The following is a 15,953-nucleotide window of genomic DNA, read 5'->3' as shown; positions in this document are numbered from 1 at the left end:
AGTCACTCGTGTGTGTGTGTGTGTGTGTGTGTGATAGAGGACAGGAGAAAGATGACAGTGGCCTCCTCTGTGTTTACTGTTAGTGTTCAAAGTTACTTTTTTTTTGTTTTCACACATGCACACACATGAACCAGCAACTGTTGCCATGGAAACAGATGTCTGTTAATTCTCCACCAGTGATCACTCACCTCCGATGCAAACCACAGGAAGCCATGTTTTGTCTTGTTATTAAGTTTTATGAAACGTTTTTTAAAAATGTGTTTCTGGAACATAAGTGACATAATGTTGGTTTTTTTAAACTTAAAGTAGAAAATATTATTTATTGTGTATTTACAGCATCACATATTTACATAATGTTAAAGACGGGACGACAGCTTTCAACCAATCACACGCCTGCCTATCTCTCGTCTGATTGGTCAGCGTCTCTGAAGCCGTCAGTGCTGATCTGGTATTGGACAGTGGCGTCCATGTGACGTGGAGACTTGACGACGGTAGCCAGCCGCCGTGAACCCGACCACTGTAGGAGGAGCCTTATGGTGGAGGCGTGGCCCCAGCTCTCCCCGAGTGCGGGGACCAGCTGCGATTGGCTGCCTCGCACCCGTGTGGTCATCTGGTTGGTGATCACGACCGCCAAATCGTGTCTGGTTGCCAAGGTGACCAGCTGCTGGGCGAGGCCCTGGAGGAGGCGTGTCCTCTGCGACAGGTCGTCAAACCCCCTGAACGGACGCGCCACACTGTCGATCACCAGGAGGCGGGTCCTCGGGTGATCGGACAGGAAGTCAGGCAGCAGGTGGAGCTCGGCCAGAAGCTCCACGTAGTCATGGCAACGCACCTGAGGGACAGACGGCCAATCAGAGTCGATCTCACTGACCGCAAAGTGTGGCTTCTGTTACCATGACAACCTGCATCGTTACCAAGAAGATGTTGGACAGGATTGTCTCCACGGTGAACGTCGCCATGGCGCCGCGCTGCTCGTCATCTTCTGCCAGTAGGGAGCAGTGTGTGACGGCGGCGGCGGCGATGTCAATGACTCGCTGCAGCACGAAGCTTCCCTCAGTGTCCACGAAGATCACATGACCTTCGATCCCGCCGAAACACGGAGGCACCTGCACATCCACCGCCAGCTGCAGGCTGAGGTCAAACACAGGTCACATGATCGACGAGGTCAAACACAGGTCACATGATCGATGAGGTCACGTGTGTGTGTGTGAGTCTGACCACAGTTGTGTTTTTCCGATTCCCGGTGTTCCACAGATTTCCGTTGTTTTCCCAACAGGAACTCCGCCTCCAAGGGCGGAGTCCAGCTGAGAGGAGAAGGTCACGATGTTCCTTGACTCCGCCTCCATCTGCAGGAGCTCCATTGCCGTGAAAGAAGCCACTGCCCCTCCTCCAGTCACCACCTGCAGCGCCTCCAGTGCCTCCTGCTGGGACAAACCAGCCTCTGCAACAGGTTCATGTAAACGTGAAAATCCAAAAGCTCAAAGCTAAAATATCATATAATATAATCTTTACAGTCAATAATACAGCTTTAACTAAAAGATTCAAACATCATTACATTACATTTTAGGAATTTTGGAAATATTCCAAATTGGAAACTCTCCGTGGGAATTATGATTTTTTTGATATTTTACAGTAATAATAATACATTTTACATGATTATGAACATATTTGACTGTAAATTCATGAAAACACATGGAACAGTTCTGACCAAGTTTAATTGTGATTAAAACAACAAAAACATACTAAATCAGTGTTTAACAGAGCAGTGACAAAACCGGGACAAACTGGTACTGCATCAGTCAACAGTGAAACGTGAGTTAAACTTGGCGTTAGTCCGACTACACTTGTGTGAAGACCCGGTCCTTGACCCGGGTTCTGGGTGAGTGAGTGAGGTACCGTGGCTCAGTTTTGGCGGGCTCACGTGCTGCAGATCCCCGGCGAAACGGAATCCGGCTGAAAGCAGTTTGAGCTTCACACCGGAGCTGAGAGGAAAAGTAGACACCGCGCGCTGCATCTTCACAACAACAACATGCCGCCATGACACATATCCCAGCATGCCTCTGTGAGGCCAGAAAGGAATACGTACTTCCGTGTTGACCTTTCAAACTAAAAGTCTTACGTTTTTAAGGTCAGATGTGAAAAAAGTCTAATGAACACGTAGAAATGTGTTTAACCATAGTAAATGTGTGTGTTTTAAAATGTATTACATTGCTTGGTATCATTCTAAAAAAATGCGTGTGTTTTTTTTTTAAATCTTTGCAGGAAAAACTTTATTTTTAAGGTAAGGCCGGAGGTTGTGTCGTCATTTCATGGCGACGAAACTCGCCTCGGTATCACCTTCACGTGCTGCCACTGTTTTGGAAAACGTACAAATAAAGATTTAAAGGTGAGATTTGTGTTCGTTGAACGTTAAACACGAGGAGAATGTTTATGTTTATTAGGTTTGTGACTGATGTCAGGTTATATCTGACTGTTATGAACTGTTTAATATGTATATTCTCTTGTTGTGTTGTTGTGCTGCCTCTTCGCCAGGTCGTCATTGTTAATGAGAATTGGTTCTCAACTGACTTTTTAAAGGTTAAATCAATAAATAACAGCACTTATGGAGCATTTATTTTTTAAAGAATGTTTTAGATGAACTGGTGCAAATTTCTCTAAAGCAGTAAAAATATTTCCAGTTTGCTCGTGGTCACAGACCCTGAACACAACATTGTGGTGACTTTTTCCTTTACATTTCTCTCAAACTGTTAAAACAGTTAAAATGTCTGATTCACAGTACACTAGTAATCATTGATGTCCTGAAAAACACAGTCAGTCTCGTCCAGAACTCTCAGAGAAAACGGTCAAACCACGCTCTCCGGACCGTTCTGTGTCTGTGTCCACACATCACTTCTGTCAGTCATCACTTCATGTTTCCTCACTGTTCACAGACATGGAGAGAAGAAAGGAGGAGATGAAGACTGCGACTCAGAGAGAGGAGGAAGGAGAAGATGAGGAGGAGCTGAAGACTGCGACTCAGGGAGAGGAGGAAGGGGAAGAAGAGGAGGAGCTGAAGATTGCGACTCAGGGAGAGGAGGAGGAAGGAGAAGCAGAGGAGGAAATCAGAGGTGACGATGATGATGAGGAGGAAGCAGCAGCTGTGATGAAGAAGACCAAAGCCAAAGTGACGTCCTGTTCAAAACGTCAGGTGGTTCCTGGAATCATTTACTTGGGTCATATTCCTCCGAGGCTCCGCCCCAAACACCTGAGGAACATGATGTCAGCATACGGAGAGATTGGACGAGTGTTTCTGCAGCCTGAGGGTACAAGTACACACACTTACACAAATGTAAACAGACGTATGTGTAAATACACAAGTAAACACAAATATACAAACTAATATATTACAAATTCACACAAACAACTTAGAGTATTTCTGCAGCCTGAGAATACAATTACATGCAAGTACAAGCAAGTGTACAGACTTGTAAATACACAAAAGTACACACAAATACATACAAATATACACAGTTACACTCAAGTATATGCAAGTAAATTAGTACATATACACACAAACACCCCAGACAAGGGCACAAGTACATAAAAGTGTGTGTAAACACACACTAACAGTACAAATACTCATGTATATATTCCAGTTGTGTTCACTGTTACCACTGATTATCGATCCCTCAGACAGTAAGATGAAGAAGAAGAAGAGGTCTGGTCTGAGGAGGTGTGGCTTCACTGAAGGATGGGTGGAGTTTAGAGACAAGCGTGTGGCGAAGCGCGTGGCTGCGTCTCTACACAACACACCGATGGGAACCAGGAAACGCCAGAACTTCTCCTCCGACCTGTGGTGCATCAAGGTAACGCCCACATGTGACATCGTCACACTGTTCAGGCAGAGGGAGGCAGGGGCCTGACGTGTGTGTGTGTGTGTGTGTGTGTTCAGTACCTGCACAGGTTCCAGTGGATTCACCTGAGTGAGCGTCTGGCGTACGAGCAGATGGTTCTGAAGCAGAGACTCAGGACAGAAATTTCTCAGGCAAAGAGAGAAACAAACTTTTACCTGAACAACGTGGAGAAGAGCGCTCACATGAACGACAAGAGGAGGAGAAAGAGGCGGCAGGATGGCCCACAGGTACACCACACTGCGGTTACATGACCACGGGCAAGAGTCCCACCTGAGGGCTTGTGTTAAAATGCCTGTTATTCTGTGTGTCTCCAGCAGGTGGAGGAGAAGACGTGGGACTTCACGCAGCGGCAGACGGAGGATGAGATCCAGACGAGGAAGAGGAGGAGGAAGGACATGGACAAGGCCCGCCTCCTACAGGAGAAGAGCCAATCGAATGTCTCGCTGCTGACCAAGATCTTCAACTCCAACTAGTAACAGTGACAGTGCTGGGACACGCTCACCTCCACTGTCTAATCGCAGAACTCCTCAGAGTTGGTGGGTGGAGCCACTGCAGCAGCCGGCTGATCTGATTGACTTTTTTTATTTCACTCTAACAATAAACTGTATGAACTCTTTGTTGACCTTTGGCCTTTCCACTCATCTGTAATCCACAACCAAGGCTCCTCCCACTTCTGTCTCCTCAACTCAGTTTCAGGCAGTGTTTGTTGTGTCTAAGGCCCCGTTCACACGAGGGCGCTTGCAGGTAAAAACTACAAAATATTTTATCAGAAGTGCCTTTCGTTTAGACGGTGACGGCTTTTTTGGGGCTTAGAAACGCAAACATCTGAAACCACCCTCCAGAGTGGAAAACTTGAATACGCTCCGCCGTATCGTCTCTGTCTACACTGGCAAGATGCAAAACTCTGCTCAGATCTGCTCACGTCGCGTAAGTGTTTACGTCACATATATGCACCAGTACAGGGAAATAAACAAACATGTTGGATTATTTCCATGGGACGGACCTTCAAGCTGCTCTGGCAGCTCTAATAAACGTACAGGAGTCTTTCCACGAAAAGTGCAGGATATGTGCAGATAATATTACTGAACAGAGAAGGATCTGTAATCTGTTTAGCTTTTTGAGGAGAGGAAAGAAGATTCTGCGCATGCGCTTATACATGGCGGTGTTGTGTGATAGTGTATCACAGCACCACATAGCCGCCTGGCATGCATACCCAGTCGAATTATTATATCTCTTCGAGTGAAGAGAAAGGACCTTTTTTCCAAATCTGGAGCAGATCACTACTACTACTACTACTACAACACAGTACTGCAATACTGCAAATATACTGTACAACCATTCTTACAGGCCAGAAAACAGCAGTACTACTACTACACAGTACTAATACTGAAAATATAATATAATGTACAAGCCAGAAAACAGCAGTACTAATACTACATAGTACTACTGCAAATATACTGTACTGTACAACCACACCATCAGGCTGGGTACTACTAGTACTACACAGTACTAATACTGCTTACTGTACAATCCTGCTAACAGATAATACTCAGTATGACTACTACTAAACAGTGCTGATACAGTAAATATACAACAATGGCTACCCAAAGATACGTTTGGGTCCATGGTTTTTTCCGACTTCCGGTTCCCGACTTTGAACGCATCGTTATTCTGAAGCTACGAAAACAAACCGTTTAAATTTTACTTTATAAATAAATTAGTTGATTTTACATTTTATATTTAACGGTTAACAATAATAACGCTAACATTTATTTAGTACTAACTTGAACATTGAACAGTCTGCGGTTGGCGCGCTTGTCGGGAACGCCGTGCTGTGACGTCAGTGACGGTGGGCGTCTCCACCAAGACGCACCGAAGGGGCGGGGCCGAGCAACAGCAGCAGCAACATGGCGGCAGATTACTGGGAGCCACAGAGAACCGAGATTCTGTCAGACTGAACCGAGCCGCTGGAAACCCGGAACAGACCGGGTCAACGAGTCCCGGTGAGTGACAGCCACCACCGAGCCGCGAGACACCCGGAAACAGAAACATGAACGAGCCGTTAACGGCACAACGGCGTCAGAGATTAAACGCGCTGCTATTTATAACACACACACACACACACATACACACACATACCAGCAGATAGACGGGTCCCGTTTCATTTGTTATCACTGAAATATGAAGAGAGAGAGGAAACGGAACCACAGAGAGAACACGGAACATAGACGGAACCACAGAGAGAACACGGAACCACAGAGAGAACACAGAACATTGACAGAACCACAGAGAGAACACATAACAAAGACAGTACCACAGAGAGAAGATAGACGGAACCACAGAGAGAACACAGAACATAGACCACAGAAAGAACACAGAACATTGACGGAACCACAGAGAGAACTCAGAACATAGACCACTGAAAGAACATAGTCGAACCACAGAGAGAACACTGAACATAGACGCAACCACAGAGAGAACACGGAACATTGACGGAACCACAGAGAGAACACAGAACATAGACGGAACCACTGAGAGAACACAGAACATTGACAGAACCACAGAGAGAACACAGAACAAACACAGTACCAGAGAGAGAGAGCTCAGAACAGAGACCACAGAAAGAACACAGAACATTGACGGAACCACAGAGAGAACTCAGAACATAGACAGAACCACAGAGAGAACACAAATTGAGGGAACCACAGAGAGAACATAGACAGAACCACAGAGAGAACATAGACAGAATCACAGAGAGACACAGAACATAGATGGAACCACAGAGAGAACATAGACAGAAACACAGAGAGAACACAGAACATAGACGGAGAATATAGACTTACGGAACACAGAGAGAACATAGACGGAACCACAGAGAGAACACAGAACATAGACGAACCACAGAGAGAACACAGAACATAGACGGAACCACAGAGAGAAACATAGACCACAGAAAGAACACAGAACATAGACGAAACCACAGAGAGAACACAGACCATAGACAGAACTACAGAGAGAACAGAGATGGAACCACAGAGAGAACACAGAACATAGACAGTGCCACGGAGAAAACTCAGAACATAGACGGAACTACAGAGAGAACACAGAACATAGCATAACATAACACCATAACAATGGTCATTTTATTATTTATTTATAATTTATTTATATGTTTATTTCGGTCATGTCAGTTAGATCACTCATCATCACACATCATCTTAGTGTAGTTCACACAAAACACATAACTGAAAGGGGAGGCGGGAGAAGCAAAAGCTTATCTAGTCCGGCCCCCATTATCCACAGAATACATATATTCATTGTACAATACATCATTTTTCTTTATCTTATGACATTTTGACAAAAACATGTTTCAGCATCAGGTAGCACTCAGAGATGCAGTCTAGAACATACCACATCCCAAGGAGAGCATTCCAATTGTCATGAATGTGAATATCTACACATCCTCGACATCCTCTACATCCAGTGCAGCAAGGCACACGACTTTCCACTGATCCCATCCGTCCCGAATGTAGCCAGCCATGAAGGTCCCATCTGGGCAACTACGTTCACCAGAACCTGCACTTCTTGTTGAGAACACTCTGTCGATCGCATTCAGTGACTAGCTTAACAGTTCCATCTTGGATCAATTGATCCTCTGTAGTGACTCGGTTCACAGGGGCAGCTAAATACTTCTCATGTGTTGACATTTGTGCTTATCAATGTCAGCTGTTGTTTGGGTACATTCGCTTCTTGTTTTTGTTAGGTTACATTTTGCAACTAACAGTGCAATATTTATTAATTTTATTTTCCCCTTTTTATCTATTTACATGTCAAGAGCTGCTGGACTATGTGAATTTCTCCCATGGCAGATCAATAAAGTATTTATTTATTAATCTATCCATCTATGTTCCCTGTGAACCAAAGTCAAACAGTGTGTTGTAATGTTGTCAGCATTGAGCCTCTTCTGTGGCGACAAAGACGGTAAGTTATGACCATAATTAGCTTAGCATTAGCCGCAGGATACTAATGGGCGAGTACCATGAGTGAACACAAATAAACGCAAGTGATTAATTTCTTTTTTGAGCAGCTATATTTACATTCACTTCCTGTATTTGTCCTGTGTAGGTGTGCCCTCCAGGCTGGCGGCCCAACCCACCTTGGCGTCACGCCCCCCTCTGCCTCCCCGCCCTCCCCTGATGGAGAGGATGAGGAAGATCAAGCGGCAGCTGTCGCTCACTCTCGGGAGGGGCGGGGCTGGGGAAGGGGACAGAACAGTGAGTGACACCATCAACCAGGAAGTGACATCACACAGTGATTCAGGTGACACACACACACACTTTGAAGTGAATCAATAACAGTGGCGCCTGCAAGAGTCGAAAAACCTTTATCTGTGATCTCATTGGCTGCTTTGACTCCGTCCCCTCAGAGGTGTCTGTCCGCTCGTCAGGAGGTTTGAAGGCTCGGTCTTCGTCTTCGTCTCTTCAGTCTCTTCTTCAGTCGTACAGAAAACCACGAGCACTTGGACGAAGTCTGAGCTCGTACCTCAACCACACTAACAGGCTAGGTAATACTCACTACTCCTACTACACAGTACTACTACTACTACTACTACCACCACCAGGGCTTTCTCTGCCTGTTTAAGGCAAAGGCGGTGGCCTGGTTGATTTTGGCTGCCTTGGTTGGAAAAGGGCAGAAAACTATGTTTCCAACACTCTTGACACAATAGTAATATGAGCATTGTAGTGCCTCTATAGTGCGGATGGAGAACTGCATGAACCTCACATGCGTCATATGTGGCGAGCGTTTCCATCGTATGCCCGCGCGCCACGTGACGCCTTCCGGCGAGTTAAACCCCAGTGCGCCAAACAGACCGTTACTACGTCCAACAACCCTCAACGTTATTTCTTCCAACAAGATAAAGGCGCAGGCATTAAAGTTCTTTGTCGCCACAATAATAACAACACGCTCACGAGACGAGACAAACACGTCCTGTGTTGACTAAGTCAGTGAATGAAAACGTAAGCTCCAACTGCAGCTGTGTTCACTGGTGGAACTGGCTACAAAGACACGTAGAAATAGATCATAAAAATATGATGTTTATCTGAACTTTGGCGAGTTTTGCTGCCTTCATTTCAGCTCCGATCACCTGAGCAGGTGTGACCGATACCAGTGACGTCATGCCGACAGACAGCCTGATACATGTTTAAGTTACAGAAGAAATGTATAACATCAGTAGATTATTTATAGAATAGACTATGAGACTAAGAGATTATTTTTAATTTAACCACATCTGTGTTTACCACTATAACTCTATAAGGGAGTGAAGTATTGATGAATGAGTAAAAATTGACTTAATTTATTTATTTCTTTGCTCCAACCTTTTCCAGCCAACCAGTTGAGACTGAGGGAGTGAAGGAGGAGTTACAAGTGTAGTAGTGAAGATATTGAGCTATAACCTAATAAGAACAGGTACAGTGAAGGTGATTGATGACCTCCAGCAGACATGCTGCTCTAGAAGGATCTGGTTAGATGTTTTTACAAATAATAAGATAATATTAAGATGGTATTTTTGTTGTTGTTTTTTTCTGTTTTTGATCCATCTTTGTGTAAAATGTAAAAGATTTTCTTCGGTCAAATCAAGATATTTCACTTAATACACAACACTCACACACATGCTGCACGCCACGCACATCACCCAGGTTCTGCAGCCTTTACCAGCATGGTCTAAAAAAAACCTGTACTACACAGTACTACTACTACTACACAGTGCAAATACTGCATATATACAGTTTATTTGATTGACAGGTTTTTGTTTTTAGAAATCGTCCATGAGGACATGAAGATGAGCTCAGACGGAGAAAGTGACGCAGCGTCTTCATCAGACGACGTCCAGAGTCCAGTGAGAGTCCGACTGAGGAACAAGAAGATTTCTACTGAGGTCAGCACACACACACACACACACACACACACACACTGAAACACACACACACACACACACACACACACACACACACACACACACACACACACCATGTTCTCTGTTCTTGAGTCCATCAGTCCTTCTCCGTGTCTTTGTCTCTGTCCCTCAGGACATAAACAAGCGCCTCTCGTTACCTGCTGACATCCGTCTTCCTGACGATTACCTGGAGAAGTTTAACGTGATTGGTCCGTCTTTGTTTGAGCAGCCAATCAGCAGGCGTCTCCGCAGAGTGTCTCTGGTATTACTTCCTGTTGTTAGGAACCCTCTTTCTTGAAGTTTTCAAAGACAGAGCAGATACCACATCCTTTTTCTCCTGTTTTGTCTCTTGAAGACATATTTTATGAACCCTCTCCCTTCTGTCTGTCTGTCTCTGTGCTTACAGTCAGAAATTGGTTTTGGGAAACTGGAAACTTACATCAAACTGGACAAACTGGGAGAGGTGAGGACACTTTATTTACATGTGGACTGACTGTCCTGTCCATTCAGTCATTTGTCATTTTATACACAAAGAAACTGTCGTCAGTGACTTAAAGGGACACACTGTGATGTTGTCTACTGAACTGTGTCTGTCCCCCTGTGTGTGTGTCTGTCCCTCTGTGTGCGTCTCTGTAGGGAACGTATGCCACAGTGTACAAAGGTCGCAGTAAACTGACGGAGAACCTGGTGGCGCTGAAGGAAATTCGACTGGAACATGAAGAAGGAGCTCCGTGCACGGCCATCAGAGAAGGTTCATTTGAATTCAACTTTATTTAAAACCAGGGTCATGAACAAAGGTGATAAACAAACAGCAACTGCTCTAAGTTTACTCCATGGATGTATTATAAGAACTGGATAGAGCTCCGCCCCCCTGGTTCCGTTCATTCCTATGGAGTTGCTCACCCAACGCATATGCCAAAAAAGTTTCTGACTTCCACGTTTATTTCCGGGTTGTGTAGAGCAAGAGAATGCACAGTAGTGTTACCTCCCATGATGCCATTCAGCTATGTGAACGAGCCGTCCACGTTCTCGACTTGCTCGACGCATTAAATAATGTAAAAGAAAACTCATAATTGCCTTCATTTATTCACTTTTCTCGTAAAGTTTTCACATCCTGCACTTCCCTGACAGTAGCCGTTCCCGAGACGCCATGACCGTGCTTTGCTGTACTTGTACACAGAGAAATAAGATTTTTCTGGGCTTTTTATGACCTTTAGGAAGGTTTTTCAAATATGAATCAATTAAAAATATAGAATATAAAGATCTATACATGCCTATGGCCACCATGACAACATTGTATTCAAGGCAGATGGGGCGGAGCTCTATCCAGTTCTTATAATACATCCATGGTTTACTCTGACTTTACTCAGAGGTTCATTTGAATTAAACTTTATTCAAAACCAGGATCGTGAACAAAGACGATAAACAAACAGTCACCAGGCTTTAGATGTTCAGCATCAACAGTCACTTCACATTACAGCATAGTACGACTGATACTGTAGTACTATAGAGTGGTACTACTGATACTGTAGTACTATAGAGTGGTACTTCTGTAGTGTGTGTTTATTAATGTGTGTGTTTTTATTTCCTCAGTGTCTCTGTTGAAGGATCTGAAACACGCCAACATCGTCACGCTTCATGACATCATCCACACGCAGAAGTCACTCACACTGGTGTTTGAATACCTGGTGAGACACACGCACGCACACACACACACACACACACACACACGTATGCCTGTCGTTGAATTGACTTGGGAATTGACCAGTTTAAGTTATGACTAACCCTAATGTGTGTGTGTGTGTGTTTCAGGACAAAGATCTTAAACAGTACCTGGACGACTGTGGAAACATGATCCATGTTCACAATGTCAAAGTGAGTAAGCTTTATTTATTTATTTATTGTTGTCTATAAAATTGATGGTTAAATGTGTATTATTAGAGTTTGACTCGTGTGTTTTGCTACTGTTTGTTGAGTATTATTATTATTATTATTATTATTGATGTACTTTTACACGTGTGCACTGATCTGATTCTTTTGGTCCCTCAGCTGTTTCTGTTTCAGCTGCTTCGAGGTCTGTCATACTGTCACCGCAGGAAAGTCCTGCACCGAGACCTGAAACCCCAGAACCTGCTCATCAACGAACGAGGAGAACTGAAGCTGGCTGACTTTGGTGAGTTCACTCCTGCTATACTCCTGCTATACTCCAAGAGTGTACTTCAAGCGTGTACTCCGAGAGCGTACTCCGAGAGCGTACTCCGACAGCGTACTCCGAGTGTTTACTCCGAGAGTTTACTCTGATTTTACTTTAACTTAACTGTGAGGTTACCCTAACTTAATTCTGACTTTACGGTAAATGTGCACTGACTTTATGTCAACACAGTGATGATGTCACTATTTGTTTCAGGTTTGGCTCGAGCTAAGTCGATCCCGACAAAGACGTACTCTAACGAGGTGGTGACGCTGTGGTATCGACCGCCGGACATTCTCCTGGGCAGCACTGACTATTCTACTCACATCGACATGTGGTCAGTACCAAGTACTCTCACCGTAGTACTCCTATTGTAGCGCTAACGCTGCCCGTCTATGACTGACTTGTCCGTCTGTCCGTTCGTCCGACTGTGTGTGTGTGTCTCAGGGGCGTGGGCTGTATCTTCTATGAGATGGCGACGGGTCGTCCTCTGTTTCCTGGTTCCACGGTGGAGGAGGAGCTTCACTTCATCTTCAAACTGCTTGGTAAATTCCTAACATAGTTACCATGGTAACAGCCGTGTTTTTGAGCAGTGGACAAACGCTTCTTGTCCCCACCAGTAATCAGACAAGCTGACCTGACTATGTTTACAGGAACACCGACAGAGCGTACGTGGCCGGGGATCACTGCAAACGACGAGTTTGTGTCATACAGTTACCCTCAGTACAGAGCAGAAACGCTGAGTCACCACACGCCCAGGTACACGGCAGTACTACACACCGGTAATACACACCGGTACTACACACCGGTACTACACACCGGTACTACACAGCATACTACACAACAGTACTACACAGCAGTACTACACAACGATGTTACACAACAGTACTACACAACTATATTACACACCAGTACTACACAACAGTACTACACGGGTACTACACAGCATACTACAGCAGTACTACACAACAGTACTACACAGCACACAACGATGTTACACAACAGTACTACACAACTATATTACACACTACAGTACTACACACCAGTACTACACACCAGTACTACACAGCATACTACACAACAGTACTACACACCTGTACTACACAACGATGTTACACAATAGTACTACACAACTATATTACACACCAGTACTACACAGCAGATACAGAGTAAATTAATAAACTCTGTGTGTGTGTGTGTGTGTGTGGGGTTCAGGCTCAGCAGTGAAGGAGTGGAATTGTTGTCAAAGTTCTTAAAGGTCAGTGAATGCATCACAGACAGGATGTGACATCATCACTAATGTTTCACCAGTAACTGGACAATAAAGTTTTTTGTTTTTTTTAATGTGAACTTCAGTTTGAAGGAAAGAAGAGAGTCTCTGCGGACGAGTCACTTCATCATCGTTACTTCAGTAACCTTGGAAACAGAGTAAAGTCACTTCCTGACAGTAAGTTTTAAATGACTTGACCATGATGTCATTTCCTGTTTGACATTAAGTCGCCAATGGATTGTTTTTTGTTTTTCCAGCCACTTCTATCTTCAGTCTGCCAGAGATTCACCTGGAGAAAGAAACTGTGAGAGTGACGGCGGCAACACCTGAGCCAGGTAACACGCACACGCACACGCAATCACACTCACTCAAACTTAGAGGACTGTTCGATTGAATAAAATGTTTCTCTTTAGCAAATAGCCAAAACAGGAGGCGGAGTCTTCTCTTCTGACATCACTGTAGGGGGCGGGTCTTCTGCAGGACAACAGCAAACTGGAAAAAATGGCTCTTTTATTTTTGTGGATTAAAAGTTAAACATTTTAAAAGAAGAAGGAGCTGCGTCTGTCTGACCAATCAGAAGATCCGACACATGAACGCTTGATGGAGTGAATTCTGTCTTCCATTTTACTGCACAGACACCAGTGATGTCATCGATGACATCACAGTCGGCTGTGAGGCTAATGCTGCACGTTTTTAAACAAAACCGGAAGAAACAGATCAATACCTGGAAAAAAAGGACACCTGTTTCATCAACACACCAATCAGTCAATCAATACGTCCGCCCATACAGTCCAACATTTATAAAACTAATGCTAACCTTACACTGAACACTACATGACTGTTAAGAGACTTTCACCCAGGTCAAAGGTCACATGTGATGGGGAGATTTTTTGTTTGTTTTGTTAGCGTTAGCTCACTAGTGTTCATGTGAGCAAGAAGTTAAAGGAAATTAGCCTGAAACACGCAACCTCATCTTTGACTGACTTAATGAGACGGCCATGTTTGTTAAAATGTGTTTTATTTTGAAAGAATGGAAGATGGTCCTGCTTGTGTCCTGTTTGTGTGGGACATGGAGTCTTCTGTTAGCATGTGTACAGTAGTACACTACTGTATACATGCTAACAGTAATGTACTACTGTATACAAGTTAACAGTAGTGTACAACTGTATACATGCTAACAGTAATGTACTACTGTATACAAGCTAACAGTAGTGTACAACTGTATACATGCTAACAGTAATGTACTACTGTATACAAGCTAACAGTAGTGTACAACTGTATACATGCTAACAGTAGTACACTACTGTGCACATGCTACATGTATGCAGGAACCATCTGTTAGCATGTATGCATTAGTATACTACTGTTAGCATGCATACAGGAGCCCTCTGTTAGCATACCATAGTGCACTACCGTTAGCATGTATACTGCTAATAGCTATACAATATTTAACCGTTAAGGCTGTAAACGGTAGTGTACTACTGTTAGCGTGTATGCAGTAGCCTTCCGTTAGCATATGTACAGTGGCAAGCTATTGTTAGCTGTGCTGTACGCCACTGTTAGCGCGTAAACAGTATTACTGTTAGAGTTTATCTTCAATTGTTCGCTGTTGGGGTCGGGATTTGTCAGTTTACCTAGCGTGTGTACGCTACTGCTGTTAACAGTTAGCGTGGATTAGCATGTACAGAGTGAGCGTTTGTTTATCTGTAAACGTTATTTACGTCATTTTCTTTTTATAACAAGTTAATTTATTGTTATTATCTTTTAGTTTTGTCATCATTTTTGTAGGTTTTTGGTTTTTTTGTATTTTTCAAGTTGGGTTTTAATATTTTTCAAAGTAAAAGTTTCTGATGTGAATAAACATTAGCAATATTAAAATACGGAGGAGAAAACAATAACAGTGTTAAATGTTTGTACGAGATGCTTGAAATATTTCACATATTTAAGACTTTTTCTTTTTTCTTCTTGACGCTGATCGACACAACAAAATTAACGATTTTTACAGAAAAACCAAACAAAAAATGTGTAATATTTAGAATAATTAAAGAGGGAAAAAATATTTTCTGTTGATCATCGTTGTGAAGCGCTCTTTTGTTGAAGGACGTGATGTCACTGAGGGGGCGGGGTCACAGTGTTGGGTGAATGTATTGAGTTCCTGTGAAACTGATCAGCTGATCGCCATTAATGTGAAGTGACTGTAAATATTTGTCAACACTGATTCAAGAAGCAAATATTTAGAGAACAACTTTAATGAATAATAACTTTGAGGTGTTATCGTATTTATCACATTTGTCTCTTTCAGAATAAAACAGACGCTTGTTTGTTTTATGGATCCTGATGCTGATTGTTTTTTTTTCTTGATTATGTAAATGAACGTATATGCTTTGTTTACATACCAAAGTTATTCGCAATATGAAACTGCACTGCATGATGGGAATTTTCCTCCACATGACTTCCATGCATATTTCTTTTCCTTCCACCTGCGACGTGATGAGCAGAGAGTTTATCCTGTAACTGTTTACTACACGTATACAAACCACACTATGAATAAACAGTAAAGTTATTTATTAGCACTTTTGTCTTTTTGTGTGTTTTATTAAAGATTCATCGCAGTTGAGCCTCTGACTGGAGAGAAACTCACTC

At 43.4% G+C, this 15,953-nt stretch overlaps 3 protein-coding genes across 4 annotated transcripts; 2 read left to right on the top strand and 1 right to left on the bottom strand.

Moving 5' to 3' along the window:
* Positions 1-305: 305 nt before the first annotated feature.
* On the bottom strand, positions 306-2,293 carry rad51c (RAD51 paralog C). The gene is made up of 4 exons (XM_044038450.1): positions 1,897-2,293; positions 1,219-1,441; positions 915-1,131; positions 306-832 (listed from the first exon to the last, which is right to left on the bottom strand). The coding sequence occupies exons 1-4, from the start codon at positions 2,054-2,056 to the stop codon at positions 398-400; spliced, it is 1,035 nt and encodes a 344-aa protein (XP_043894385.1). The 5' UTR covers positions 2,057-2,293; the 3' UTR covers positions 306-397.
* A 10-nt stretch (positions 2,294-2,303) lies between these two features.
* Positions 2,304-4,509, top strand: abt1 (activator of basal transcription 1). Of its 2 annotated transcripts, none has more exons than XM_044038458.1 (5): positions 2,304-2,386; positions 2,931-3,302; positions 3,673-3,845; positions 3,932-4,120; positions 4,208-4,509. In XM_044038458.1, exons 2-5 carry the CDS (start codon positions 2,933-2,935, stop codon positions 4,364-4,366), a joined length of 891 nt encoding a protein of 296 aa, XP_043894393.1. In that variant the 5' UTR covers positions 2,304-2,386; positions 2,931-2,932; the 3' UTR covers positions 4,367-4,509. The 2 variants fall into 2 exon arrangements, with proteins under 2 accessions (XP_043894393.1, XP_043894394.1); XM_044038459.1 differs by having other exon boundaries at positions 2,305-2,386; positions 2,922-3,302.
* A 72-nt stretch (positions 4,510-4,581) lies between these two features.
* LOC122777284 (cyclin-dependent kinase 16-like) lies at positions 4,582-15,883 on the top strand. The gene is made up of 17 exons (XM_044038428.1): positions 4,582-5,896; positions 8,019-8,213; positions 8,320-8,457; positions 9,713-9,831; positions 9,983-10,111; positions 10,256-10,312; positions 10,486-10,600; positions 11,443-11,537; positions 11,662-11,724; positions 11,899-12,022; positions 12,257-12,377; positions 12,488-12,585; positions 12,694-12,799; positions 13,256-13,298; positions 13,397-13,487; positions 13,568-13,645; positions 13,724-15,883. The coding sequence occupies exons 2-17, from the start codon at positions 8,090-8,092 to the stop codon at positions 13,759-13,761; spliced, it is 1,539 nt and encodes a 512-aa protein (XP_043894363.1). The 5' UTR covers positions 4,582-5,896; positions 8,019-8,089; the 3' UTR covers positions 13,762-15,883.
* The last annotated feature ends 70 nt before the right edge of the window (positions 15,884-15,953 follow it).

The sequence above is a fragment of the Solea senegalensis genome, linkage group LG11, assembly GCF_019176455.1.
Source record: "Solea senegalensis isolate Sse05_10M linkage group LG11, IFAPA_SoseM_1, whole genome shotgun sequence".
Taxonomy (NCBI): domain Eukaryota; kingdom Metazoa; phylum Chordata; class Actinopteri; order Pleuronectiformes; family Soleidae; genus Solea; species Solea senegalensis.
This window is presented reverse-complemented; position numbering and strand designations above follow the sequence as displayed.

Coding starts and splice junctions, on each gene's coding strand:
- LOC122777284 (XM_044038428.1), top strand. CDS start 8,090: ATGGAGAGGATGAGGAAGATCAAGCGGCAGCTGTCGCTCACTCTCGGG. Junction 10,313..10,485: donor AACTGGACAAACTGGGAGAG/GTGAGGACACTT, acceptor GCGTCTCTGTAG/GGAACGTATGCCACAGTGTA. Junction 10,601..11,442: donor GTGCACGGCCATCAGAGAAG/GTTCATTTGAAT, acceptor TTATTTCCTCAG/TGTCTCTGTTGAAGGATCTG.
- rad51c (XM_044038450.1), bottom strand. CDS start 2,056: ATGCTGGGATATGTGTCATGGCGGCATGTTGTTGTTGTGAAGATGCAG. Junction 1,442..1,896: donor CCCGCCAAAACTGAGCCACG/GTACCTCACTCA, acceptor AACCTGTTGCAG/AGGCTGGTTTGTCCCAGCAG. Junction 1,132..1,218: donor ATCGGAAAAACACAACTGTG/GTCAGACTCACA, acceptor GTTTGACCTCAG/CCTGCAGCTGGCGGTGGATG.
- abt1 (XM_044038458.1), top strand. CDS start 2,933: ATGGAGAGAAGAAAGGAGGAGATGAAGACTGCGACTCAGAGAGAGGAG. Junction 3,303..3,672: donor AGTGTTTCTGCAGCCTGAGG/GTACAAGTACAC, acceptor TCGATCCCTCAG/ACAGTAAGATGAAGAAGAAG. Junction 4,121..4,207: donor GGCGGCAGGATGGCCCACAG/GTACACCACACT, acceptor GTGTGTCTCCAG/CAGGTGGAGGAGAAGACGTG.